This window comes from Propithecus coquereli, unplaced genomic scaffold (assembly GCF_000956105.1).
Source record: "Propithecus coquereli isolate 6110/MARCELLA unplaced genomic scaffold, Pcoq_1.0 Scaffold241, whole genome shotgun sequence".
Classification (NCBI taxonomy): domain Eukaryota; kingdom Metazoa; phylum Chordata; class Mammalia; order Primates; family Indriidae; genus Propithecus; species Propithecus coquereli.
In genome coordinates this window covers 1,152,893-1,179,228 of record NW_012147964.1, presented here as the reverse complement: position 1 = coordinate 1,179,228, position 26,336 = coordinate 1,152,893, and the positions used below count along the sequence as shown (strand labels likewise).

Genomic DNA, 26,336 nt, shown 5'->3' with positions numbered 1-26,336 from the left:
GGCACTGTGGATGGCTGCGCCCGGGCACTGCAGGATGGGGAGCGGCATCCCGGCCTGTACCCACTCCACGCCAGGAGCGCCCCCTGCTTGTGACAGCCACAAATGCCTCCCGACAAGGCGGTGATCCTGCCTCTCAGGCTTCTAAAGAGGCTTCTTGCCAGATGAGCTGCTGAAAGGCTCCGTGCCTGTGGCTGGGAGAGGTAGTGCTGCCCAGCCCTGGTCTTCCCAGAGCCCAGGGCACGGGTCCAGGCACGTTCCCTGCCACTGCCAGCCTTTCCCGACCCTGACTCAAGTTCCAGACTAGACCATCACACCTGGAGGGCAGCTGGGAGGTGACAGACACTTTGCTGCCTTTTAGGAAAGAAAACAGTATTGCCCCCCCACCACAAGGTGATGGTTCTTAACTGGGCGATTCTGTCCCTTGGTCACCCCAAGGGCCAGGTTGTGTCCTCCACGAGCCCCTGGGGAGGGAAGCCCAAGGGGACACTTGGTGACATCTGTGGCTGCCACGGCTGGGGAAGGGGGTGCTCCTGGCACGGAGTGGGTTGGGGCCACAGACACTGCTCAGCACCTGCAGTGCCCAGGACAGCCCCTCAGAAAGCCAGGAACGACCTGGTGCGAACACTGCTGGTGCTGAGATGGAGAAACCCTGACCCGAGGGGCCAAGAGCCTCCAGGGCAACGTGGAAAGCGCCGGATCATTCTCTCTGCGTTCTCCGCTGTGGAAGTGAGTTCCCGGGGCTGACCACGTTTGGCCGCCTCTCTGTCGCCGCTCCCGGGAGCACAGGGGAGCCTGCCTTGAGCAGCCACTGCAGGCGGGGACTCTGCAGCCTGGCGGGTGTGCGCCGAGAAGTATGGAAAGCTCACGAAGCAGCAGCTGGCTGTGCCATGAGTCACAGAGCCTATGACATACTGTGTCCCCCTATTCTGAAAGGAAAGTCTACTGACTTTCCTGCTGTGTAACCTGGGGGAGGCGTTAAGAAAGCCTCATTAGCGCAACGGCCCATTCCACACCCCCTCACACACCTTAACTCTGTCCCGTAAGTTCTGCCCGAATACAAAGGCTTGCTGCGCAGCTTGTTCCTTCTTCTCACAGTTCTCCTCCTCAGAAGTATTGCTAGACTCATTTTTCTGGGGCTCCTTCTCCTATTAAAAAAAAAAGCAAACCCAAAACACAATAACCAATTACAGGTGACACACTCAGCCAGACAAGCAGGAGAGGCGATCCCACACCACCCTGTTTACTCCACTTCTCCCTTGGACACGGGTCCCCAGGCGAGGGACAGCCTGAGACTTGTCCCAGGACCAGCCTTGTCAGCAGCCCGGGATAAAGGTTCCCTGGGTGGGGCCCTGGGAGAAGAGGCCCCAGATCATCAACCATAAGCTGCTGCGGCCTTCGCAGGCGCATAGATTTGCTTTAGACACGTGAGGGTGGCACGAGACGGATGGGTTTGGATGCCTGGAAGCCACATGGCAGTTCTGGGGCCACCTGCTGCCTCAGTGGGGCCAGGGGCCCTGCAGCTGTCTTCCTTGACCTCAGCTGGGGTGAGACGGGCGGCCTGGACAGGAGGGCTGGGACCTGCACACTGTGGGGCTCTGGGGCCGACAGTACCTGGATTACTTGGGGCTCTGACAGAAACTGGGTCTTTGGGAGGCCGAGTGACCCCTTCAGCACGTCCACAGACGGCTGTTTTATGGAGAGGCTTTTAATCAATGTTTGCTCGGAGTCGTACTTGTTCTTGGTATAAAAAAGCCCCTGCTGGGTGCAGTGACTCACGCCTGTAACCCCAGCAGTTTGGGAGGCTGAGGCGGGAGGATCACTGGAGGCCAGGAGTTTGTGCCCGGCCTGGGCAACACAGCGAGACCCACCGCTACAAAAAATAAAAAAATTAACCAGGTGTGGTAGCACGGACATGTAGTTCCACTTCTAGGAAGGATCGCTTAAGCCCAGGAGTTTGAGGCCGCAGTGAGCTACGACTATACCACTGTGCTCCAGACTGGGTGACAGACTGAGATCTCATCACTTAAAAAAAAAAAAGATGGGAGAAGAAAATCTAGTGCAGCTGTAATCAGCGGAGAGGCAGGTCTCTGACATGCAATTATGCCCACTATATACGGACTGGAGGGAAAAATCAAGAAGTGTGATTCCACGTCTGCTAAAAGCAAACCCAATCCCAAGCGTGTGTGTGTAGAAATGTCTAGGAAAAAAACCCGGAGAGACAGAATTCAAACTGTTGACAGAGCTAAGTCACCCCGGGACTTTTTAACTGGATGGTGGCTTCTACTTGTTACTTCGTAGAATTTCTCATTTACTTAAATATTTTTAACATGCAGGTCTGACTTTCATAACTAACATTTCAGGAACAAAATCATTTATCTTGGGACAATGGAACATGGAGTTGCAAGTACTTCATAAATGTTTTTCTTACACTACATGGTAAGAGCTGCTGTGTAATTTGAAAAGAAATTTAAGAAGGCTTTTGGGCGGATGCTCTGGGGATGTGTACAGTGGACAAGAACGCAAGGCGGGGTTCGCCCAGGACACGTGAAGGGACCCGAGAACCCGGAACCCCGGGTGAGAAAGGCTGCAGACAGCCCCCGACGCCGCTCGGTGCTGCAGGGAAGGCTGGAATTAAAATACCAGCCCCAGGATGGGTGGGTCACGGCACAAAGTGCACTTTCTGGTCCACCTGTCCAGAGTTGCGGTGTGTCTGTACTGTGCTCCCTATAGATGCTGCTGCCGCCGCCTTCACGCTGCAGCCTCATGCCTGTGCGAGAGCAAACGTCGCCTTTTCAGATCAAACACACACTGTCTGGTGATCTGGGAGTCCTCAGAGGACAGGCCAATGCCCAGCCCCGCCGCAGAGCATGGGGCTAAGCTTCCAGCAGAAACATGCGCCTGCCCTTGGCTTCTGTGTGCTCCCTGTTCACCCTCTGACCGGGGCTATTCCCGGTAGGCAGAGCCCACAGGGTCACCTGAGGTTGGGGACGCAGGCAGGGCTGCAGGCAGCCAACCGTTTCTGATCGCAGAGCATGTCCATGACCTGGTGGAGACTTTTAAAAGAGTTTAATTAAACTAATAAGCAAATCCTGAGGCCTGTAATCAGTCTCAGTGTGTGTGTGCGTGTGTGGGGTGGGGGAGGGCAGTGGCTCTTCCTCTTTCCCAAGCACAGTACCTGAAATCTAACCATGGAGGCTCCCCCATGGGCTACCCCAGCCCCTAAGCTCGTGGTCCCCAATGGGTGCCATGTCAGCATGTGCCATGTTCGTGGGCGGCAGGGAAGGCCAAAGGTCTTGTTTTGGCTGCTGCTGCAAGGCCAGAGAAGGGTGGGTGTGGCCAGCCCTGAAAATCTCAGCAGAATTGGGTGGTCACGAGACAGCACGTGTGGAACCTCTGTCTGGGCGCCTGCCACATGCAGAGCTGCTGACGGGGGTGTGACGTGTGAGGCTCCATCCCAGACCCATGTGGAACACTGGCTTTGGAGCCAGACACGGGATCCTAAGAGGGACAGACTCAGGCGCTGGGAGCAGCAGCCAGGAGACCATGAGGCACGGAAATTGACTCCAGCCACCAGGACCATCCAGCCTGATGAGGGGACACTGGAGAGGCCTGACCTCTGAGCTCAGGGACTTGAGAGAACACGCTTGTCTGCACTGCCAAGGAAGGGCTAGAACCAACAGGAAAGTGACGCAGGCAGATGGGGACCAAGCGAAGTTCGAGCTCTCGGCAGCGAGTGCTGCCCACTTGGCTCACGTACCTGCCACTGGGAGCGCCAGAGGAGGACAGGATGGGCCAGGTCCCTTCTAGGTCTCCCTCCAACTCAAAACCGCACACCTGAGTTGCCTGCACCCTGGAGACCCCAGCTGCCCGAGCTCCCACGCGGCAGCATGCTGCCGAAGCGGCCCGTATTTCCAGCTCAGCAAGCTGTAGCTTAAAGGCGGGAGGGCTGGCCCTCAGTGATGGTTTCAATTCTGATTATAGATGGCCGTTTTCATCATGGAGCCCGGGCATCTGCTGCGGGTGGAGGGTATAAAACTGCAGGCCACTGAAATGGGTGGAGCAGAGAACAGACACACAGATCCAGTCTGGCCTTCACACGAAGACGCCACGTCTGTGTTTCAACTCTGACTCCAAACCCATCCCCGCCAACCCTGACAGCAGGCTCTTCGACACATGCCCTTATTTACAGTGGCCGTGAACACACTGCCTAAGGCTGACATCCCCAAGCGAACTTCTTCAACCAGAATGGGCACGCATGTGCGAATCCCCAAGGGGATGTCTGGGTATGGAACATGTTTCATCGTGCAAAATGCTGCAAGACACTCATCAATGACAGGCGATCCTCTGTCCCCAGTGACTCCCCGGAGTACAATGGTTCGGGTGCCCCCAGCAGGAACACTTTGCGGCAGAGCATGCTGGTGGCACCATTCTCTTTGACTGATGGAGAAAGACTATTCTTGGGAGTTTAGTAATTTGGTTTGTCAGTTACAGTTATTCACCAAGACCACTGAGCAAATCCAGGAATCCTTAAAACAGCCTCACGTCCCAACTGCTCGGAACTGGTCTGTGAACTTGGCAGCACCCCAGCAGCGTCACCCTCCCGCCCACGGGGGCCCAGGACCCACCGACCTCGAGTGTGCACGCCTCGTCGGCAGAGTCGGAGGGGCTTCTCCGTGCGGGGTTTTCGGGTGATGCTGCTGGCGCTGCCCCTGTGCAGTCTGCTGGGATGCTGAGCCCATTGGTGCCACTGCTGGGGACTGCAGGGGAAGGAAGGAGACAGGGAATCACGACGAGGCACCTCCCACCCCCGCTTGCTGAGGGGCTGGACCTTGTCTATGGCCCCCTCCTACCGCTTGGGCCGCAGGACAACGTCTCCTTTTTAAGGAAAGGACCTCGCGTCTCTACGAAGAGCCACAAATTCTTAGGTTAAAAAAAAACCACACAACTCCCCCACCCCAAAAACCTCACAGAAGTGAGGATATCTTATCTTTATTTGAAAAAGAACCACATGACCTTTTAGCATGTCAAGAAGCATTATTGCTAAGAAAAAGAAAATATACTGGGGAACAATTCTCTGAGTTTTACTAGTATGGTGATGATGCATTTCCCTCCCTGTAAATAGTTACGAATATACGACACATAGTTTTAAATCTGGCTTTGACTGTTTAGCATTAGATTAAAATAATGTCCGATGTAACTAAAACCCTTCAGAAACAGGAACTATTTCCCATGTGTCAGATGCTGAGTTGCTTCCGGAGAATTATGGGGCATTACAGGGAAAGATGAAGAGGAAGAAAAGCCCATTAGTATTGAGAAAATTGAGGACTAATTGGAAACCACCACTGCTGTGGATATAATGGAAGCGCGGTTTAGGAGTTACGTCTACAGGCTGGCAGGTGAGATGAAAACCGCATCTAACCAAAAGGACCCTCTGAGTCTTAGACGACCTGTAAAGTTACAAGGCTGAGGTTTCCTTCGCAAACACGCAGGGGCAAATCTAAACATTCCCAGGAACCCGCCAGCTTGGATGGAGACCCAGAACGAACAAGCCGGTTTCCACCCACAGTCACGCTCAGCCCACAGCTTCGGGGAGGCCGTTACAGCGCTTGTCTCTCCTCTGCAGGGCTCACTGGGGCAGGGCTGGAGGGAACGGGGAGGGGCGGCTCATTTAAAGGATCACCTTCCCTGAGCTCTCTGTAGTTCTGGGTGCATTCAGCAGTCACCTGTGTCGCGACACCGCTGTCCCGGGCGCGACTTCAGAACCGCTCTACCCTGCCGTCTGAGCCCAGGTGCCAGGGCCGCCGTTTCTTACCGGTCTGGGACAGCGCCTTCGGCTGCGGGGCTTGCAGCACTGCCGGGCGAAGCACGCTCCGCTGTTGCTCCTTCGGCTTCTGGCTCGGCAGACCTGGGGACAGAAGTTGGCTGTCCCAGGGCCTCCGGGCCCCTGCAGAAACACAAGACCCCCTGCCCCTAGGCGCTTCAGAGAAGACTGGCCCCCGGCAGGCTAGCCTTTGCAGGGAAGAACTTTTTAAAAAACCTGAGGTCTTTACAGCTGACAAGCAGATTCTGGCTACTGTTATTTTTATATGTGATTAAGTGAAATTCCCACATAACTGACCGTGTTTGCAAATTAATCCAGTTAGTACAGTGATGCAGCGAGCCGCTGGAGCGCAGCAGCTCTGCTAATCGGGGTTAACACGTGGTATGCTGGAGCCAGAATGTTCTGGAGAGACAGGCCGCACCAACCGCGCTGGGCTGGGCACACACTCCACATGGCCCCCCAGGCTGAGCCTGCTCCTGCGCCACCGCCTCTTCTGAGCACAGGGCTCACAGGGAGGGGTCCCGAGCTCCCTGGTCAAACTGCCTCTCTTTAAGCAGCTTTCCAGGGCGTGTGGTCAGGTCACAGAAGACCTAGAATGCAGGCTGAGCCCAGTGTCCAGGTGCGGCTGGGCAGAGAGGCCTGGAAAGGTGTCAGGAAATCATCTCCCCTCCCCTCCCCGGCGGAGACCTACCTGCGCTGGGGGCCTGGCCATGGATCAGGGTCGGTGGCTTCAACCGGAACCCGCTACTCCTTTCCTCTAAAAGCACAAGACAGAGCATGAAAAGCAGGTCTGCCTGGGGTGGGGTAGGGCTGGGGAAGGAAGGGCAGCAGAGGGCTCTGGTCTTGGCCTCAGGGACCAACTGTGGCCTGGGGGAGGGGGAGAGGCGGGGGCTGCAGGAAGGGGTGCCTCTGGGGCAACTGCTGACAGTGGGCTCCCAGAGTGAGGGGACTAGCTAGGCTGAAGGCTGAGTGCACTGAGGTCTGCTGGCCTGCCCAGGCACTGAGATAGCCCTGGAGAATGTTGGGGAATCACAGAACCAAGGTTCCCAGGACCTGGTCCCTTTCCTAAAGGACGAGTTTGTGGTGGGGAAAAGGCTCAGTGTGCTTTTCCCAACAGACGTCTGGGAGAGGAGACACCCTTTCTGTGATGAGAAGGCCAAAAGTGGAGGATGCCTGGCTTCCTTCCTCTTTCCAGATGTGCCGCAGAGCTCTCCTGGCCTCCTGTGCGGAGGCCGGATCTCCCCAGGACAGAGTCTGGGCTGACACACACAGAGCTAGAGGAGGACAGGAAGTGCACGGCAGCTCCCGGGATGGCCTGAAAGCCTGCCTTCAGCTCAGCTGCCTTTCCACGAGGATCCATAATCTGTGTCTCGGTGACTGTGTCCACTGGTGGGGACGGCAGTCTAATCTGCTCTACGACAGGAAGGACTGTCATAAAAGGCCTGTGACGCAGGCAGGCCGCTCCTGGATGCAGCTGTGAACCCAGCCGTCACGCTCAGGTCCAGCCCTTGTCACGGTGCAGGGCACAGATCAATTGCAGAAATCACCTGGGTGTCTACACACCAGCCCTGAACAATTCAAAAACGAAATCAAGAAAACTCCATTTTACATTAGCACCAAAAGCACTAAAATACTTGGGAATAAATACAACAAAAGAACTATAAAACACTGTTGGAAGAAATCAAAGGTTTAAATAAATGTAAAGACAAAAAAACCAAAAAAACAAAAAAGTAAAGGCACCCCGTAAAGTCACAGGCTGATTCTGTTTATATGAAATGTCCAGAACAGGCAAATTCACAGACACCGAAAGTGGATTCTGGGCTGCCAGGGGCTGGGGGAGGAAGACTGGGGAGTGACTGCTGACGGGGAACGGGGACGTGGCTTGTTTTTGGGGTGATGGAAATGTTCTGAAATTAATTATGTTGATTAATAGCTCTCTGGAGACACTAAAAACCATTCAATTGTACGTTAAGACGATGACGACAAAACCTAAAACACATTTTCAGGCTGAACTTTCAGATACGAAGCAAAATCAAAGCAGAATTTAGAATGCGACAGAAAGACACTTCCCCTGCTGCGCTGAGGAGTCACACTGCTTTCCCTGGGCGACGACAGGATTCTAACAATTCTGACTACTAGTTAGCAGGAAGGGGCTTCACCGCCGGATGGGCTTCGAGCAGCCTGCTGGCGGGGCTCATGCCTCTTCCGTCACAGAGTGGTCATAAAACCAAACTCAGGAGAACCAGACGCCACAGAATGCAGAGAAAGAGATGCCAACATATGCTCCTTTTTAGAAAGGAAATACAGAATTACATTTCCAAAGCACAGCATTATTCAGAAGATGACCGGCAATTTAGATATGTCTTTAAAAGCCGAGGTCAAATTCACAATCGAGATAATACTAGAAAGCCTTGAGAGCTGTCTTTCCAGTGCTCACATCTTGGCTGTAGATTGCTCTTCTACACTCTGCTATGCGCAGAGCAACGCGCATCCCGACTGGAGCCCCCAGGCTGCGCGGTGGGGTGGCAGGTCCGGGTGCCTGCTGCCATTGCCCAGCCCGTGGTGCTGGGGCAGAGTCCGGCCCACTCTGCAGCTGTACAGGAAACCTAGCTCAAAGCTGCACTGAATGGACAGACAGACAGACAGGTATGCTGCACTTTTAAAGCGACCTGGGGACTCAGGGGACAGAAGGGGCCCAGGACAGCAGGGAGGTGTGCTGTTGGGGCAGCCAAACTCTGGAGGCCCCTGTCTTGGGCCCCACTTCGCTAAAACATGGGTGGTCGCTTCTCACTTCTTCCAAAAACTTACTTTTCCTGCCACACAGTCAAGGTGAGGCTTGGGGCTATGTTTCCCCAAGGCACCCGCCTCCCTTGGATGAAGAGAGCCCTGTGGAGAGGAAGAGGCTGTCTGTCCCCCAGCTCCGCCACACCACTGGGGCTGCCTCTGCCCTCCTGGGACACAAGTCTGGAGCAAGCCAGCTCCTGTCTGCAGGTGTCTCCGCGGGTGATGTCTGAGGGAAGCAATGCTCACCCCGCGGGAACCCCCAATTTAACTAGGAAAATATACTGGAATTACATCTGGCGTGCCCTGGACACTGAGCCTGGCTGGAGCTGTGGAGGACAGTGCTGGCGCAGGGTGGGGCAGGGAGCGATAGGTAGCACACCAAGGACAGAGGGAGCCACGTTTCTTACTGTCAGGAAAGAGAGGTGGAAACATGCCGGGGGGGAAGCTAGAAGAGCCCAACTGGTCCTGGCCTGCGGTATCCACGTTCTCTAGGGCATCTCTGGAGACACAGAGCCACACAGATGGAGATGAGCATGGCCCCAGCTCTGTCCACTGCGGGTCTGGGAGCAAGGATGCACCATGAGATTGTGGGAGCACACGGAGCCCCCAGATCTTGGTTTCTAAAAACCACTGTCCACCACACAGGACCAGGGCCCATCTGAGGTGTGGAGGAGATTCCAGGGCTGTGACAGGAAGGAGGATGAGCCAGGAGCCTCTGGCTGCAACAAAGTGAAGGCAGCGCTCAAAGGAGCGGCGGGGACATGCCGAAGGACACAGGAAGCTCCCGACAGGGCCTCCGCTGGCTGAATCTGGGACAAACTGAACAGTAAAATAAAAACTAGCAACAAGAGATCATATCCCACTGACTGAAACAGGAACCATCAACTCCTATTGACATGATCAATCAAGGCACACTAAGCGGGGAGAAATGTAAACTCTTCCGCCCAGAGAATGCCAGCGCATGGACGCAGGGGGCTGGCAGGCTCAGAGGCTCCCACAGGGTGATCCTCCGAGTGAAAAGTATTTCCTGCAAGAAAACATGACTGGGTGCAAAACCTGGAGGGTAGGAGTGAGATGGGAAACGCACTGTCCTGAATCTCAAAGTCTCTCTCCAGAAAATATCCATCACGAAGTGTGGAGAAAAGTAATTTAACTTGGTGAAACGTGGCCGGCAGCGCCCTTATTGAGGGATCAAGGTTTACCCTGCCAGCAAGAGGGGCAAGGGGACATCGTGCACACTGAGGACGCAGCGTCACTTCCGTGCTGTTCTCACCCGACATGCCTAACCTGGGTCTAGTCCCCAGGAGGTGCTGGGCAAACCCACCCAGAAGGACCACCACAGAACGGCCGGCATGTAACCATTGAGGGGAGACCGCAGAAGCGTTCCTGCTGGAAGGAGACACATGCACGGCGTGACACAGGCCCAGTCCCTTTGCTCTAAAGGACTCATGGGGACGACGGTGGAAAACTGATCGGGGCCTCAGGTAAAAGGGATAGACAAGTGCTTTATAATTCTGAAAGTGGTAAAGTTTTTCAGAATTAAAGCTAAAAAACGGAAAGCAGGCAGGCAAGGATGTGAAGTTCACTCTGAGAACTGACTTGCTCACCAAGCAGAGAAAGGTGCTGGAGAGAGGGGGAGGGAGGCCGTCACGCACAGACCTCGGAAGCGACCAGGACATTCGCACTAGAGCTTGACAGCGTGCAGGAGGGATTGAGACCCAAGGCTTCAGTGACGGATAAACTGGACCAGGACCGCAGGCCCTGCACCACTGTTGAGAACCACCTACCAAGCGACACCCCAGCTATGACGGACAGACAACGTGCTATTCCTGAGGACCTCGAAATCCGGGCTCCTCTGAAGGACACAGCAGGGGGTCAGCTCAGAACAGTCTGCTTCCGGAGTCAAAATGAACCGACTGTCTGAAATGGTGCCATGAAATCACTCCTGAAAGTTACAAAGACTCGTTTCTTCCCTGACATCCACATCATGCCAGCGAGGACTTATCTGGCAGAGCTTTTGAAGTCGGCAATGAATTTATATAAGGCAGGTTGGGTTACAGAATTCACGTTGTTAAACCTGCTCGTTAAATGTTTTATGAGGAATTTCAGCCACGTGGGAGAGACTTTCAGGAAATCTTGGAGTTGATTCTCCAGTGAAAGACCAAAAAAGGAAGGTTCCATACTCTTCAGAAGGGATCAAGCTGTTTTCCTTAAAATTTTAAAGCTGTGATTAAACACATTTATCTGAACAGATCTTAAGCAATATTAATTAATGTGAGAATTTAATACACAGAAAAGGGCTCTGGAAAATTGTACAAATGTCACAGGAGTTACCTTTGCCATGGCAAGGGTAGTGGAAGGGGGCAGGGATTCTTTTTATTTGATGTATTTCTGATTTACTTTTTTTTTTTTTTTAAACAACATGAATGTATTACTTGTATAAACCTTTGAAAAATGAATACATCTCTCGAAAGATCTTTTTTGTTTAAAGGACTTAAAGTTCATTGCAACCAGGCCTTGCTCGCAGAAACTGACATTCGAGGGGTTATGAAGCCTTGTCTCATGTTAGATTTCAAATTCATGAGCGGACGAGTTAAGGGAAAAAAACCCTAGGAACCGAAAAAAAAGAACTGGTTTAAAATGCCCATTCCTGGTGAAGACCTCATTTTTCTAGCACCAACTGCTTTTCTTCCCAGGAAAACCCCCCGGGACGGCCGGAAGACAGAGGGACGCAAGGGCTCACCTGGTTCTGAGTCAGAATTGCCTGCAGATGACTCGCAGAAGGTTGATGGCATAAAAACATTGTTTTTTGATACTGTCGGCAGGGAGGTGCAGGCAGGGGAGGGAACAAGAGGAAAAACAGCGTGAGTAGGCGGGGTGGACACACAGGGTCGATTCTCAAGCCCCAGCTCGGGAAGGGGCAGCACTCCCTGGATGAGGCATTCAGACTTTCCTGATAAAAGCAAACCCCACAGCTCAGTGAGAACGGGGTTTCCGCCGAACGGCCTTTGTCTGTCTCATGGCAACTCCATCTACTGGGGACTGCCCGTCTCATCCTGACACCCCTGTGGGGGCAGCCAGTAGGGCAGCGGAGGGCGCTGGATGCTCCACACTGCGTGGGAGGCTGCCCCCTACTCCACCCCCAGATCTTACTTTAGGACAGCAACTGCCCCTGGGGTGTGGCCACTGACAGCTTCCACAAAGGAGGGGAACTCAGAGGTGGAGAACTAAGCCTGAGCGCAGAGAGGACAGAATGAAAACGCCCTCCACGTTAGCGCTGCCCCTCACGTCCCTAGTTCCCCTGACGACCGAGAGCTCCGTATCTCCTAGGTGCCATCGCCCTGGAGGGGAGGCGGAGGTGGTTTTTAGCAGGCCTGGGAGGAAAAAGGACTGGCAGCCCCCGCCCCTTGAGCTCCGACCCCAGCACAAAAGGCCGCCTCTCCCCTCTGTGGGGCCTTTGGACACAGCAAGCGAGCGGTGAGTGGGGAGGGATAAAACCAACGACCAGGAGGTGGGAGCTTCCCATCTGTGGGAACTCCTGTCCTCCTGTGCAGAGGCCACCTGACCACCCGTGCAGAGGCCCTTTAAAAAAGGATGTCCACTGCAGCCTGGACTGCAAACCATCTGGACAGTTCCCCAGCCATGCGGGGGAACCTAACGCAGCCGTGAAAAAGGCTGTGGCCATGTCCCAAGTCAACATCGAGGGAAACTGGCTTGAAATCAAGTGTGTCAGAGGGACGACCGTGACAGGACTCTGGCTTTCTACGCTGTACATCCCTGTAAGGTCTGTGTGACTTTTATAAGCACAAACAACTTTCAACAGTGTTTTCTCCTTTGCAGTGATATCCTCAAGGTTCACAACTGTCAAATGATTTGCGTGAACTTCCCAAGGATGACTTTTGGGTTGGGTAACTGAAGAACCTCTAATTACATGTGCATCTCCACCTGACACTAGACAGCTGAGACAGTGTGGAGTGGGGAAGTCAGGATGAGGAAGAGAGAAGAGCCCTGCGGTGTTCACCCTCCGATCTGCAGGTGTCCCCGGGCTGGCAGCTGCCGCTAAGTAGCCCCAACAGCTCTCTCTGCCCTGGGAACCTGCCTCTTTCTGCACCAGCCTTTGTATGAGCCCCCAGGGTGACCTCCATGCACGTGCCCAGGCCAGGCCTCACATCCAGGGCCTCCAAGCCCTCGGGCCCACCCCACTCTGCAGTCCGAGGGCGGCCCACCCTTGCAGGCCTCACCAAGCCCCCCTCCTTCTGGGAGCTGACGGCATCACACCCAGGTCTCTGCTGGGACCTCATGGCCTGCCAGTTACCGGGGTATGTGTGTGTCTGGGCTGTTTCACTGGACTGCCAATGCTGGGCATGCACTGGTCGGGAGGACACCCCACCCCTACACCTTCAGCGTGTGGCCAGCAGCCTGGGAAAGAAGACATGTAATCAACAGTCGGAGACCCCAGTAGGGCTGTCAACGGTGAATCCTTTTCCTCCATTTCAGAGGGACGATTTCTTCACAGTCTTCCTCAGGCCACGCAGTCGCACCACACCGTGTAAAGTGTCACTGATTCCAGACAGGGGACACCTGCTGCTACATTTTGGGCAAGCTCTAACCTCACTCCTGATGGAGACCCAGCCTGGGGTTAATTCTAGCTGGACCTGGGCAGGAGATGGAGGACGGACGAGGGGCGCGGGAGGGCAGCAGTGGGTTTCTGAGCACACATGCTTTCATCATTCGCTAAGTACGAGCGTTACCTGGCTGCGTAGGGGGGAACTGGGTTAAAGACGACGTTCTTTCTCGCTTGACAGGAGGACAGTAATTTCCATCTTCCCGGTCAGAATCTACAGAGGAGGAGGAGGAGGAGGAGAAAAATCAGGTTACTTCCGTTTTTACAACTGGTTAAGACGGTAGAGGCCGCTAGATATTTCCTTACCTTCTCCACCTTCAGGACTGGAGCCTCCGGCTGATCTCTGAAACAAGAGCACAGCAGGGTGGTGAGAAAGCGCCAGGCTAACGAAGCGAACAACTCCCAGCTCCATCCCGACGGCCCCTGACATGCGATGATGCTGAGGGCTAACTCCCTGAGCTCAGCCGCCCGAACCACAGGCACAATTTCAACCTAACGCTCAAAAATTACCTCTGGTGAACCTCTGCATCTGGCCTACCAAACCTGGTGCCAAGGAGAGCATTCACGGCATGAGGATCAGTTTCTGTGTCTCCACAGGTTACAGCTAACTGCCCCGCCACCCCCAGACTCAAACCCAGTGAAACTTTATCTGGCCACAGTTCACTTTGCCAAGAGCTGAAAAGCAACCCTCCCCGCTACGAAGAGCCACAGGATTGTTTAAAATGGTCGTATAACACTGGATCAGAGTGGTTTCTGTTCTTTGCCTTGGAACATTCTATTGTGCGGACCCCTGTCTCAAGGTGGGCTATTATTTCCAGAGCAAGTGAGAGCTCTGATGCTTCGGGCCAAAGCCCTCTGCAAAGCGCTCAGACCATAAACCATCAAAGACAACAGCCCTACACAAAACAGCACAACCACAAGCTCAGAGAGAAGGGGGCTGAAGAATTTCCTACTTTATCAACCTTCAGTTTTAGAATGTGAACTAACAGCGAAGACTGAAAATGAGTAGCATCCACCCTCTCTTCCCATGCACGACCCCTCACGTCCGTCCGGTCTCATAATACAGCAGCCAAGAGCAAACTGGCAAGTGACCGCCCCTCCTCCTGGCCTACTGTTTACAAGTGAGCAGAAGAGCCAGTTTTCTCATGTTCAGAAAAGCTCCTCAGAGGTCAAGTTTAGCTAAAGAGAGCCGCCCAGCTCAGCGAGCTGTGAGGGACTGAATGAGACGATGCATGGGAAGTGCGCTGCAAACTGCAGAGTGCTGTGTAAAAGGGTCACTGCAATAATGGAGGTTACGGGACCAGGAGAGACCCCCCTAAAGGAAAGGTGGCACATTTCTCCCTGAAGGGCCGGTCAGTACTCCTGGCTTTGCAGGTCACACCTTGGTCTCTGTTTTTGTCTTTATAATCCTTTAAACATGTAAATGTCATCTTAGCTTATGGGCCTGGGGCCAGAGTTGGGGGCAGCCAGAGCCCAGAGAGGGTAGGAGGTCTCCTCAAAGTCACACAGCTAACTCACGGCAGTAAGAAAAAAATCCTAACCTGGACTTTCTCCTCCCCGGTGAGAGCTGAGCACTCGGGTTTGTATCAGACAAGCAAGCCCGGGTTTCTTGCTTGAGGTCCGTGTTCCAAGAACTCCTTGGAAATGGTTCTGGCGGACTGTCTGTGAAACGAGGGCAGTTAGCACCATCCGGGCAACTGGAAGGCTCAGAGGAGACCACAACCAGAGTGCTTGGGAAACACAAAATCCTCCTGATACAACAGGGGGTTCCGTTAGTCACTGGGCAACGGTGAAAACACCGAGCCCAAAATGAAATAAAACGCTGGTGTCAAGCAGTCTGGCCCTGGCACCAGCACCAAACAGCGGCCGGGACATGCGCGTGGAGCACGAAGGCTGCTCCGTCCTTGCCACCTCTTGAATGCCTGACGAGTTTAGTCCGTTTACCGGCTCTGCCGTTTCCCAGGCGTGAGGCTTACACCTTGCCCAGGCTTTGGTTTCCTCACTTGGAAAGGAGATTCTGCAGTGTCCCCCTCACAGGGAGGGCTCAGGGCTATGTCCCACAGCAGGTCACGTGCTCAGCCCAGCACCAAGGCCAGTTCCCAGGCAATATTATAGAGTCCACTACTCACACCTGGATGTGGCCACTCCCAGCCCTCAGGCCGAGTTGGGGCAGAGCTTGAGCTCAGGGGGCAGGTGTGAGTGGGAGCCAGGGACGTGAACTGAGTCCTGGGTACAGCCGGGACGTGAGGGACCTGGGTTACGAACAGCTCCCCAATCCCAGGACTTAGCGTGGGGGCTGAGTCACTCAGGTAGCACGTTGATTCCACACATGCCAGCACCTGGGGTTGCATCTGATGATGCAGAGCTGTCTCTGGTTTGTCACCAGCACTCTCCCATATTGTCCCTTTCCCCAGGTGACATCAGCAGGGAGCAGACTCCAGGTACTGCTCACCCTCGTGCTTAGCAAAAGTGAGAGAATCAGAGTGTGGCGGCAACTGCCCAGCCCAGCCACCGAATCTCCGCCCACACAGCAGAGCCCAGGCATCCCACCCTGGGCCAGTCACTGTCCCAGACTGGCCCTTAAGTCAGCCACCCAGCCCTGGCAGCTGACACACGACACATTCTCCCTGGTAACTCCCGCCCTCCTGAGCCCTGCAGGCTGGCTCTGGCCTCCGAATGCTCTATGCGGCCTCACTTGTCCTCCCACCCACTCCTAACAGCGGGCCCAGCACCGCCCCATGCCCACCCCGAGGCTCTAGGCTCTCCTCTCCTGTTTTAATTCACTGAGCATCTCGACTGTACCAAAACCCTCGCACGGTGGCCTCCCAGGTCCTCGGGGATCTGCCCCTTCCTGAATGACCTTTGGGACATGGAGATGGCCATCCTGTCTCTGGCCTCTGCAGAGGACCTGCGCCCTCACCCGATGATGTCCTCCTTCCACCTCAGCTGAGAAGGAGTCCCTCAGTCACTGTGATCTACTGCCCCTCACACTTCTCCTTCGTGGCTCTGACTCCAATCCTGGGATTTGGGTTGGGGTCCCCCGCTGCATTCTGAGTTCCAGGAGGGAAGTGGTCCTCACATAGGAGCTCACTTGGCACTTGCTCAAGGAAAAGACTCCGCCCACCAGGCACCCTGCAGGCCACGGAGCAGCAGCGCAGGCTCATGCCCCGCCTTGCCGTGGGAGCCATCCACACAGTGATGCCCATGTCTGGCTGGCAGCCCTGACAGCTGACAGTCCCTGCTCGGGACACTTCCCCCTTCACCACACTCTTGGGAGGTCTGGACACCTAACGTTCTCTGGTCCACTAGGTATCTATTAATTTCTACATGTGCGAACTTCCTAGTTCCTCTGAGTTCTAATTTCATTCCACTGCGGTTAGAGAACATACTCTGTATGATTCCAATCATTTTTCTACCCTGCAGAACATCCCAGGTACGCTGGGGAAGAACACGCAGCCTGCTGCTGCTGGGTGGGGAGTTCTGCCGTGCCTGTGAGGTCTAGTGGGTTTCTAGTGCTGTTCATTCCTCTGCTGCCAACCTGCCCAGATGTTCTCCTGACTACTGAAGGTAACTACCGAAGTCTCCAACCGTTACAGTGGGATCAACTATTTCTCCCTTCAGTTTTGTCAGTTTTTGCTTTGCGTATTTAGGTGCTCTTTTCATGACACCCCACACTTCTCAGGGATCCAAGACTCAGGAGCTGAGGCCTTTGGGGCTCCTGCCCAACCTCTCTTGCTCTAGAGGTGACTCTCAGAGCAGCCCAGGGAACACAAAGTGCTCTGGATTCATCCTTCCTTCGCCCACCACACCCAAGCTGCCAGCAGGTCTGGTCAGCTCTAGGCCCTGAGAAGCATCTGGAACTGAACTAACTCTCTGACCCGCCCCTCCTGCCTGGCTCCTTCCTGCCTGCTCCCCCCAGCCCACACAGTAGCCCTGGACGCTGGGGCCTGACTGCTGAGAGCCCTTGGTGGCTTCCCGCACAGGGGCCCTTTCGTCGCCATGATCCAGCCGTGCTGGCCCCTTCTTGTTTCCCAAACGTGTCGACTCTGTCCCTGCCTCACTGTGTGCTCCTCCCACAGCTCGGGCACTTTCCCTTGGGATGTGACCACTGCCTCTAGGTAACAGGCGCCCACACCCTATGGCACCCCAGCCCCTCTCGGGGCCTCTCCTACCCTGTGTTGTTCTGTCACAGTTGGAAATGACTGCAGAGGTCTGTCTGGCATGTGTCTCCTGCTACAACACAGCTCATACACCCAACACCCGGGATGCCCTGCCAAAGGCACTCGGTGAGGACTGGCTGCCAAGATGGAGCCCACATCCTTGGCTCTGTCCTTTCGGTGACCCTGAGATGAGAGGGGACCTGGCCAGACAAAATTCAGCTGCTCCTCAACCCCTGACCTCAAGAGACCCTCTATTCCAAGCCCCACATCGCTTCTAAAAACCCCCCTGCAGGACAGCAGCAGGCCTCCTGGTCCTGGAAAGGCTGGGAAGCCAAGGCCTGGGCAGGACATAGGAAGATCCCCATCATGGACCAGATACTGCTGGAACCTTCAGTGGAGCCTGAAACTGCCAGCCCAGAAGCAGTGAGCAAACTGCTGCTAGCAAGCGCCCTCACTGAGAGCCAGTGGAAGGGAGCAGGGAGAGAGAATGCCCCCGAGGACACGCTGGCTCTCCTGGAATCCTCACCAGCTCCCGAGTGAGGTGTTGCCTGCCCCTCCGCCCTGTCGAGGCCTCCCCACCGCCCCCTGCCCTGCAGGGAGGCAGGGCCTCTCCTCTCAGGAGGAAGACAGTCGGAACATGCTGCCTTCCTCAAAGCAGGAAGAGGTCTGGGGTGCAGGAACCCCTTTCAAGCCACATGGCTCCAAACAAGGCCAAGGCCAGCTCTGCAAACATCTCCTATTTCCTTCAGACATGGCAGCCCAGTCGCTGGATCTGGGGTCAAGGCAGTCTGGGGGCCACCCTTGACTCCAACCAAAAGCGTGGGTCCTCGGGGGTCAGGGTAGAACATGCCTGGGACACACCTGGGGTCAGACCCCAGACGTCTGCAGCCCCGAGCTCAAGAGTCACTGTGACGGGGACTTGCACAAGGAAGAGTCTAAAAGCAAGCTCTGAGGACATGTGCCTCCTGGGGAGAAGTGAGGACAGGAGCAGGGTGCAGGGCCCCCATTTCTTCCTCCTCTGCTTTTCCCCAAACTGGACTCCACCACAGCAGGGGTCAGGACTTCAAGATGACATCCAGGGAATGCTGGGTCAGCAGCCATTCGGGATACCAGGATGAAGACATCCCAAGTTAATAAACAAGAAAGCAGGAGAGAAAGAAGACTCAAGATCACCCTTCAACTTCTCTCTCTCACATCAGGGCAGCACGAATGAACAAAGCAGCCTCAGAGAAGAGGAAGAAGCTGTCCCGGGTGCCCGGCCGAGGGCTGGTGAGGCCCAAACAATCGCAGCAGCCCCTCGCCATGGGCTGTGGGCTGGGTGGAGGCAGGAGCCCCAGCCAGCTTTCCTCCCACAACTCCAGGGCTGCGGGGGAAGCAGCTCAACGCCGTGAAGCACGGGAGTACTTGTCGCCAAGAACGGAGGGTCACACCCAACCCTGTATGGGAATGTAGAGGTGGGAGGCATCTATTCTTCGTATAAAGGACGGAATTGCCCCACCCCCAAACCATGGCTCTCCCGAGGCTGCCTGGCATGGCCTCGAGGAGGACAGAGCTGCCAGGCTGGCCCCGGGAAGGGGATGGAACTGGCTGGAGCCGCATTTCACAGACACGAGGACAAACAGGAAGCAGGCACTGGAACAGCACTGGAAGAGACCAGAATGTGAGGCCACGTTTTCCTTCTAGAAAACAATGGCAACCATTTGGCCTGACAGAGCCTCAGTGAACCCGTCTGGACCGACAAGTTAGAAAGTAAACTTGGGCAGAGTCAATGCCGTTTATTCTGTGACTGGGGCAACCAGTGCAGATTCTTGTCAAAAAGGCAGACACTGAAAAAAGGAAAAGAGAAGCAGCCCCCGAGGTCTGAAAGTTGAGGACCCGTGAGGGTCAGATCCTGCACAGGAGTTGAGCGATGCGGGGAAGCTGTCTAGCCAGATGGGCTCATTCCAGAATCTTCTTCAGCTTCCCGGTAGGTCTAATAAACAGACCTGGAGCTCAGCAGTGCCTTGGCACAGAGCTTCAGTCCAGCACAATCCCAGCGGCTCAGAGTGAGCACTGAGAGCTGCCTGCCTTCTCTGGATCACAGGGAGAACTCAATCTGGATGTGGTTTGGTCTTCCTCAAACTGTCTTCTGAGAGCCAGGAAGTCTGATATATGAAGACTTTTCCTGGTACCGAGTTGGCCGCGGCCAGAGCTCTGATGAGACTGAAAGATGATACGGCCCCTTTATAGGCAACAATTCAGCGAGTCACTATTTATCATAAACAACTCTCGGCTGTACATTCCCCCTGGGGACCGTGGAGTAAAGAAAATGGACTAGACGTGACAGATGAGACCCGCTGGGTAACCCGTGGGTGGTTTCCTGAACCCCAATGTGACATGGGGCAAGATCCAAATTTGTCCTGATGCATAAGAAAATAGCCTGAGTTACCAAAGAAAAATCTCAGCCCAGGAAGAAGCTGGGATTGGGCTCCATCTGACCTGATTTATGGCCTAACTGACCTCAAATAAAGTTTCCTCTGCTCTGAGCTTGCCCAGTCAGTAGAGAAAGCCAGGGTTTCTCTGCAGAGAGCCCCAAGGGAGTGGAGCCTTGGCTGGCTCAGAGCCGTCACCAAGCAGTTTGATGGTGGTGCTCCTGGGACTTCTCAGATGAATGCTCAAACCAAAGAGTGCACAGTGTGTCACATGCACGGCGTTCAGTGCTATGCTGGCACATTGACAAACCGCCCCGTGAGTCCCCCAAACCTGGCCCTCTCCTGTGGGGACTTAACAGCTCCTCTTGAGGCGCTCTGCCCTTGTACGTCACCTTTCATCTGCCAACGTGGGGAATGCTTGACTGTCTCAGGAGTAGAGCCTCTGACCCAAAGTCCCTAAGAATCAGGATGCTGAGTTCTGTGGACACAGGCCACCACCCAGGCTGGCTGAGCTGCACAGCATGGACTGGCCATGGGCGGAAGGTGAGGCTCCCTCGGGACACTTCCTGCACGGGCCTCTAAGAGAAGCCCGTGTGCTCTTGAAGAGCAGTTACTGTCACAAAAGCTCTGTGGTCTACCTGCCCTGTTTGCTACTGTCGTTCTGAAACCCGCCACCTCTTCGGCGGATCCAGACGAAGATCACCTGTTCTTAGAGGGCTGATGACAGAGAACTGAGAACATCCTTTCCTGGGCCCTCAAACGCCAAAGGCCCCATAACTCACAACAACCGACTCCAGAGACGGTTCCACGAGCTCCTCTCCCGAGGAAAAAAACAAAAACAAAACACGGACCACCTCCTAATTCTCGCTCTGGCGGCTCTCACGCACTCTCGTGTGAGGGATGCGCTCCCAGCGCGCTGTGCTGCAAGTGCCTGCTGGCTGGAGTCCTCCTCCTGGCTTCTGAGCGTGTCTCGCTGCCCTAAACCTCCCTCTGTGCCATGAAGGATGGTCCCTTTCCCCTAGAGACTCTGGCATGTGGTAAAGGCTGCTTCCTCTTTTCCCACGATGCTTCTGGAACGTAGGACTCCAACCTACCTCTGGCTGAACACCATTTTCTGAGAGTCCTAGGGTTTGGTGGCCGCAAGTGAATTTTATTTAATGGTTTTCTTAAACAAGCAGGGGACTGGTGTGTGGCAGAGGGAATCGCTGAGGTCTGGGACTGTGCCACCCTGGAAGGCTGCCTAGGTGTTCAGGGTGGTAGAGCAGGGCCCTCTGTTTTCTTGTTAACAGTCCTTTCTCCCTGTCATGAGAATAGGGGTCGTCTGGCATTAGATACCTTGAGGATGGAGTTTTCAATCCTGAATGTAGGATGATGTTTACCTTTCCCAATTTATCAAACTTCAAAAACCCAAGACATTTCTTGTTCTTGAGAGTTCACAATCTTCTCCACCTATAATCTTCAAAAGCCTTCTTATTACAAAGAAAAGGGCTCAAGGGATTCCCTCTGGATTCAAAGGAAGAGTCTTTTCTTCTTCCTGCTTTGATTGAAGACAAGCAGTTCACCGCCTAACCACAGTCCAAACACAATCAGTCTGGCAAAGCAATCTGTGTTAGACCACGCCTCTTCCTACACAGCAAAGGAAGCCTTAGCTTCTTGGGTTTCTGAGACACTGAACTCGAATGCCCAAGTTCAGGGAAAGGAGAAAGAAAAATGGCAGGAGGGAGAAGGGTCGAGTTTGGTTTGGAAGGTGCTACCCCACCACTCAGTTCCTCTTCTGATCCCGCATGTCTCTCAGGAAATGGGACTCGCCTCTTGCGATGGGTCCATGTTCCCCCTACATGGAAAAGGGGACTCGACCTTTCCTGACTTTTCAGTAGCACAGATCAAAGGGAGTTGAAGGAATCCTTGTCCTGTTATGTTACCGTCAGCTGCTTACAAGTATCTAGGGCCTGGATCCAGGGACCCGAGGGAAGGGGCGGTGGGGTCTGGGCCCCTGGGCAGTAGGAGTGCCGGGTGGATGTGGACTTACCCCTGCCAGTTCTCGCGGAAAAGGAGGAAGCTGGGCTTCAGGAGCGGGAGGCGGAGGAGTGCTGGCGGAAGTGCTAGCGGGGGCAGGAGGTTCTAGGGCATGCTCACCAGCTGACTCGGGGTGACCCGTGCCATGGTGGGGGGCCTCAGCCTCCCCCCGAGGCTCCTCTCCCGAATCCGACAAGTCTTTTTGCTCTGCAGAGGACTGGGAGCAAAAAAGACAGTTTTCCTTCAATGTGGATAAAGGCTGCACCACAGGACAGGGGAGGGCAGGGCTGGGTCACAGGGCTGAGGGGACTCGACCTCCAGGGAAACGGCGAGAGCCACCTGGGTGGATTGGCCAAAAAAGCAGGCACATGCTGTTGTGGTTTTTTTTTTTTTTTTTTTTGAGACAGTCTCACTTTTTTGCCCTGGGTGGGGTGCCGTGGCGTTAGCCTAGCTCACAGCAACCTCAAACTCCTGGGCTCAAGCGATCCTCCTGCCTCAGCCTCCCAAGTAGCTGGGACTACAGGCATGCGCCACCATGCCTGGCTAATTTTTTCTATATATTTTTAGCTGTCCAATTAATTTCTTTCTATTTTTGGTAGAGACGGGGTCTCGCTCTTGCTCAGGCTGGTCTCAAACTCTTGAGCTCAAACGATCCGCCCGCCTCGGCCTCCCAGAGTGCTAGGATTACAGGCGTGAGCCACCGCGCCCGGCCTATGCTGTTGTGTTTTGCTCAACAAAACCGGCCCTCCTGGCTGAGGGGAGGGAAAAATGAAAGTGGGTTTGGTGCTGCCTGACTCTGCGAGATCCTTGTTTTCAAAACCATGGGTGGGTCTGCCACGCAGCTACTCTGCTTATGGGCCTCCTGGAGGAAAAGCCCTCTTGGTGGCCAAGGAACAGGGACGATTATGCAAAGATTCTTAAAATCCCTAAGGGCCAATAACACATCTCCTCAAAAATACTGAGCAGGGGCGCTGGCCCCCCGCACTGCTGTGCTGGAGGAAGGGGCGGGGGGAGACAGGCCTGGAAGAGCACCCAGTTAAGGGGAAGCAGGGAGACCAGGGTCAAAGGCGTCTGCATCTCGCTAGTTCTCCCTGCATCTTTCAGTTTGTTTTGCTTGCACTTGAGATGGAGAAAGTGCTTTCCCGCCTCAGCGAGTGCAGGTGTGGGGTGACAGAGACCCTGAGAGCTGGTGTGTGGATCAGTGAGCAGCAGTTCAGCTGGAGGGGGCCGGGCACATCAACAGAGAGCTGGGACTGGGATTCTCCCAGGTGTACCCTAAACACCTGGGCAAGGGGTTGTTTGGTAAACAGCCACGGTGACAGCAAGCTGGTTCTGGAAGTCTTCCTCCCCAAGTACAACACCCTGACATCCTTTAAGGTGGTTCCTGGGGTTCCCGGGGGCTTCCATGGGCTGAGAGCTCTGTGGCCACACCTCCAAGGCTCTTTTCTTGAGAAACAGGTTAGGCACCTGGCATCCTAAAACAGATGGGCTCCAGGCCCCAAACCTTCCACATGGCCTTATCCAACGACACAGAGCTGTTTTCCTCCGTGGTGACCTAAATGATCACAGGGCTACCCTGTCTCCCTGTGGCTGCAGGTGCATTTCTTCTGAGTGTGAAGTGATTGACCTCTTTGGACAGGGCTGGGGCACTACTTTTTAACATGTGATCTAGAAACTACATGAAAAGGATTTAAGAGATCTTTCAACAATTCTTGGGAAAGCAAAGAGCAACACAATGTTAGCTCAGCCTCCTGTCTCAAGAGTCACCAAAGGGGACACTGTCACCTCTTTCTATCCAGGAGAGATCCACCGACAGAAATGCCTTCCCAAACCTGCACAGGCCACCGACATCTGCTGTTACTTTACAGCTAGAGATTTAACACCTCAAACGAGAAAAATTAAACCCAGAGCTCTGTGGGAGACTGCCTATCTTTAATTAGAACCACTGGAATTTTTTTAAACCCCTGCTCTTGGAATGTAAATGTTCAAGTGCCCTTATGGTGACTCAAAATGCTAAACAGGAGAACCAAAAAGAAATTTATCAAAATGAAGACCAAGGGATCAGAACAGGGTCCGATTCTTCATCTTCAGTTGAATGAATGACTCTTACAAGGTTTGGGAAGTGTCCATCATTTCTTCTCTTGGATCTAGAGGACATTTCTTAGGAGAATTAACAAATGTCATTGCAGCATTTTCTACTTGGGCCTAGCGTTTCTACTGGGCAAGAAAAGAGAAGTAAGCTCTCAAGAACCAAGATAAGGCCTGCAGTTTTTCAATATGTTTGGTAAAATCAGACATCGAGACTTTGCCGGACTTTGACATCATCCTAAAGTACACGTGGCTGAGAACAACCATGTGCACAAGTTTGTCTCACCAACAGAAAGCTTGGAGATTAGGCCTAAATCCAGTGTTTTCAGTAACACTGTACTTTCTGCTAGCTGGCATTTCTGTAACTGCCTTCTGTCTTCTTACCAAACGGGCACCATCCTGCCAGTGTAACCCTGACGCCTCCTGCTTCGGGTTAACAAACGCTCCCAAGAGAGAAAGAAACATTTAGTCATTACAAATAAGAAACAACCCCCATGAGGACATTTAAATTCCTCCACATTGAAAAGAAAAAGAAAGAACTCTGTCTTCACTCAAGGCAGTTAAGAAAAAAGAGGTTTCATTTTTGCTCCCCAAACACAAATGCATGTCAGCGCAAGCATGTCACGGACAGAGCCAGCCCCAGGAAGCTCAGACACAGGGAAGGAAGTGACTAAAGTCCCTGTGCTGTCAATCTGGCCATGAATTCATCTCAGGGGCTAGGACTGGAGTGCAAACGTCCTAACTGTCCTGGCCTTTTGTAACACGGAACGATAGGAGGATGTGGCAACCTGCCCAAGGCTAAGCGATGCCACTGGCAGTCCACACGCAGGCCACCGCCACCAATCTCAGTCTGTTGCAAATGCAATTTGGCACGTCAATGGCATCCACAGAAAACGCTGCGCGGCTTTGGCACTGAACAAAAACAAAAAACTCCAGGCTAGCAGCTTAATTTCTTTCTTTTCAATCCCAAATCTCCTTTATCTCAATCATGATTCAGCAATAAAACCTGGGCACATGGAGCTCTCTCCTTTAAATGGGGGGGGGGAATGGGATCTTTCATGCCAACTCTCTAGGTGGTTTGAGATCGTTACTGAAAGACAAGTCAGCCAGTCCCACAGTTAGTAACGGGACATTTCTGGGACAATCAGGACAATTCGCAATATGGACTATATGTGGAGGATACTGCTGAATTAATGGTCATTTTCTTAGGAGTGACCTGGTATTGAGACCATGGAGGAGAATGATGCTGTTTCTAGAAGCCTGCAGAAGTGTTCAGGGGAGAACGTCATAGGGGTGAAACCTACAGCGAGTGCGTCAGTACTGCGGACAGGAACGTTAACAGTGAAGTGGGCTGAAGGAGAACCAAGCGTTCGCAGTGTCATCCTTTTCCAAGTATTTGAAAATTTCCAAAATAAAATTTGAAAATTTCCAAATAGAAAAGTTGAAGCAAAAAGGGGGGAGAAAAATCTGTTCCGAAAACCAAAGCAAGCAGCCCCGGCAGCTCTATCCGCTCTTTCCCAACTTGCCTTCTGAACGGTGAGAAGGGGATGGCTGACTAACTCTGTGAGAGGCCCAAACCCGGATGGCTCTCGAATTCTCATTTTCGACCGGAAAACTGTGGCTGCTTTCTGCAGGTCTGGGGAAGCCAGGGAGAAACGCAGCTAGACGCCCGCCCTGTGTTTACTTTTCACCCTACTCACAGGCAGCAGAGAAGGAAAGATCCCACGTCCATGTGGACGCTGTCCGCCGACAGCTGAGAAAGCGGCCCCCACAAGGGCTCCTCCTGGGCCTGTCCTCAACGCAGAGAGGTTTTCCAAATGCCCTTGTGGGGATCGTGCCTCAGAAGTGGGGAGCTGAACTCTGAAGAGCTGGAGAGCAGATATTTTTAGAAGCCCATTTAGCATTGGCTCTGAGTCAATATTTTGACAGGGACTATACTTGCGCATTTTAAAAATGACACAGAAGCCTCCCTAGCCTTCCAGTTCAGGTTCAACGCCAGCATAGACCCCTTGAAGGCCATACATGTAAATGAGCCCTCAAATCACAAAGTGACAGAACCACCACAGCTTCAAGAACAGGACTGAAACAGGAGCACTTTAAAATCATCTGAGCAAATATTACATTTTAGTGTTTCGTCTGGATGGCTGTCATAGGCCTTTGGGTTTAACACATTAACTGCCACGTGAGTTGTATTTAACTCATGCTAGTTTTGAGCCCGGGGCCTGCAGTTAGTTTGTGAAAATCTTACTTGTTGATGTTTTCTTACTGTTACAATTAAGATGGACAATTTAGCTGTATATAACTCATGCACAGAAAGCAATAAAAAATAACAAATTTTTCATTAAATTAGAAAGGACTGTTTTGGTTTCAAAGTTTTTATTCTATTTTTGTAATAAAACACTGTGGCCCCAAGGAAAAAAAAATTTTTTTTC

At 53.6% G+C, this 26,336-nt stretch overlaps 1 protein-coding gene across 9 annotated transcripts in view; it reads right to left on the bottom strand.

The window, feature by feature from the left end:
* The window catches only part of RANBP3 (RAN binding protein 3), a 55,443-nt gene that overhangs the window by 8,958 nt on the left and 20,149 nt on the right, over positions 1-26,336 (bottom strand). For 2 of the 9 annotated variants that reach the window (XM_012646263.1, XM_012646264.1), the window contains exons 3-10: positions 21,830-22,033; positions 13,536-13,572; positions 13,357-13,443; positions 11,349-11,420; positions 6,513-6,578; positions 5,813-5,905; positions 4,630-4,757; positions 1,026-1,145 (exon numbers count right to left, since the gene is read on the bottom strand). In XM_012646263.1, coding sequence (XP_012501717.1) covers positions 1,026-1,145; positions 4,630-4,757; positions 5,813-5,905; positions 6,513-6,578; positions 11,349-11,420; positions 13,357-13,443; positions 13,536-13,572; positions 21,830-22,033 — 807 coding nt within the window. Of the gene's footprint in view, positions 1-1,025; positions 1,146-4,629; positions 4,758-5,812; positions 5,906-6,512; positions 6,579-11,348; positions 11,421-13,356; positions 13,444-13,535; positions 13,573-14,770; positions 14,804-21,829; positions 22,034-26,336 lie in introns of those variants that run through there. The other 7 variants (XM_012646265.1, XM_012646266.1, XM_012646267.1 and 4 more) reach the window with 4 other exon arrangements.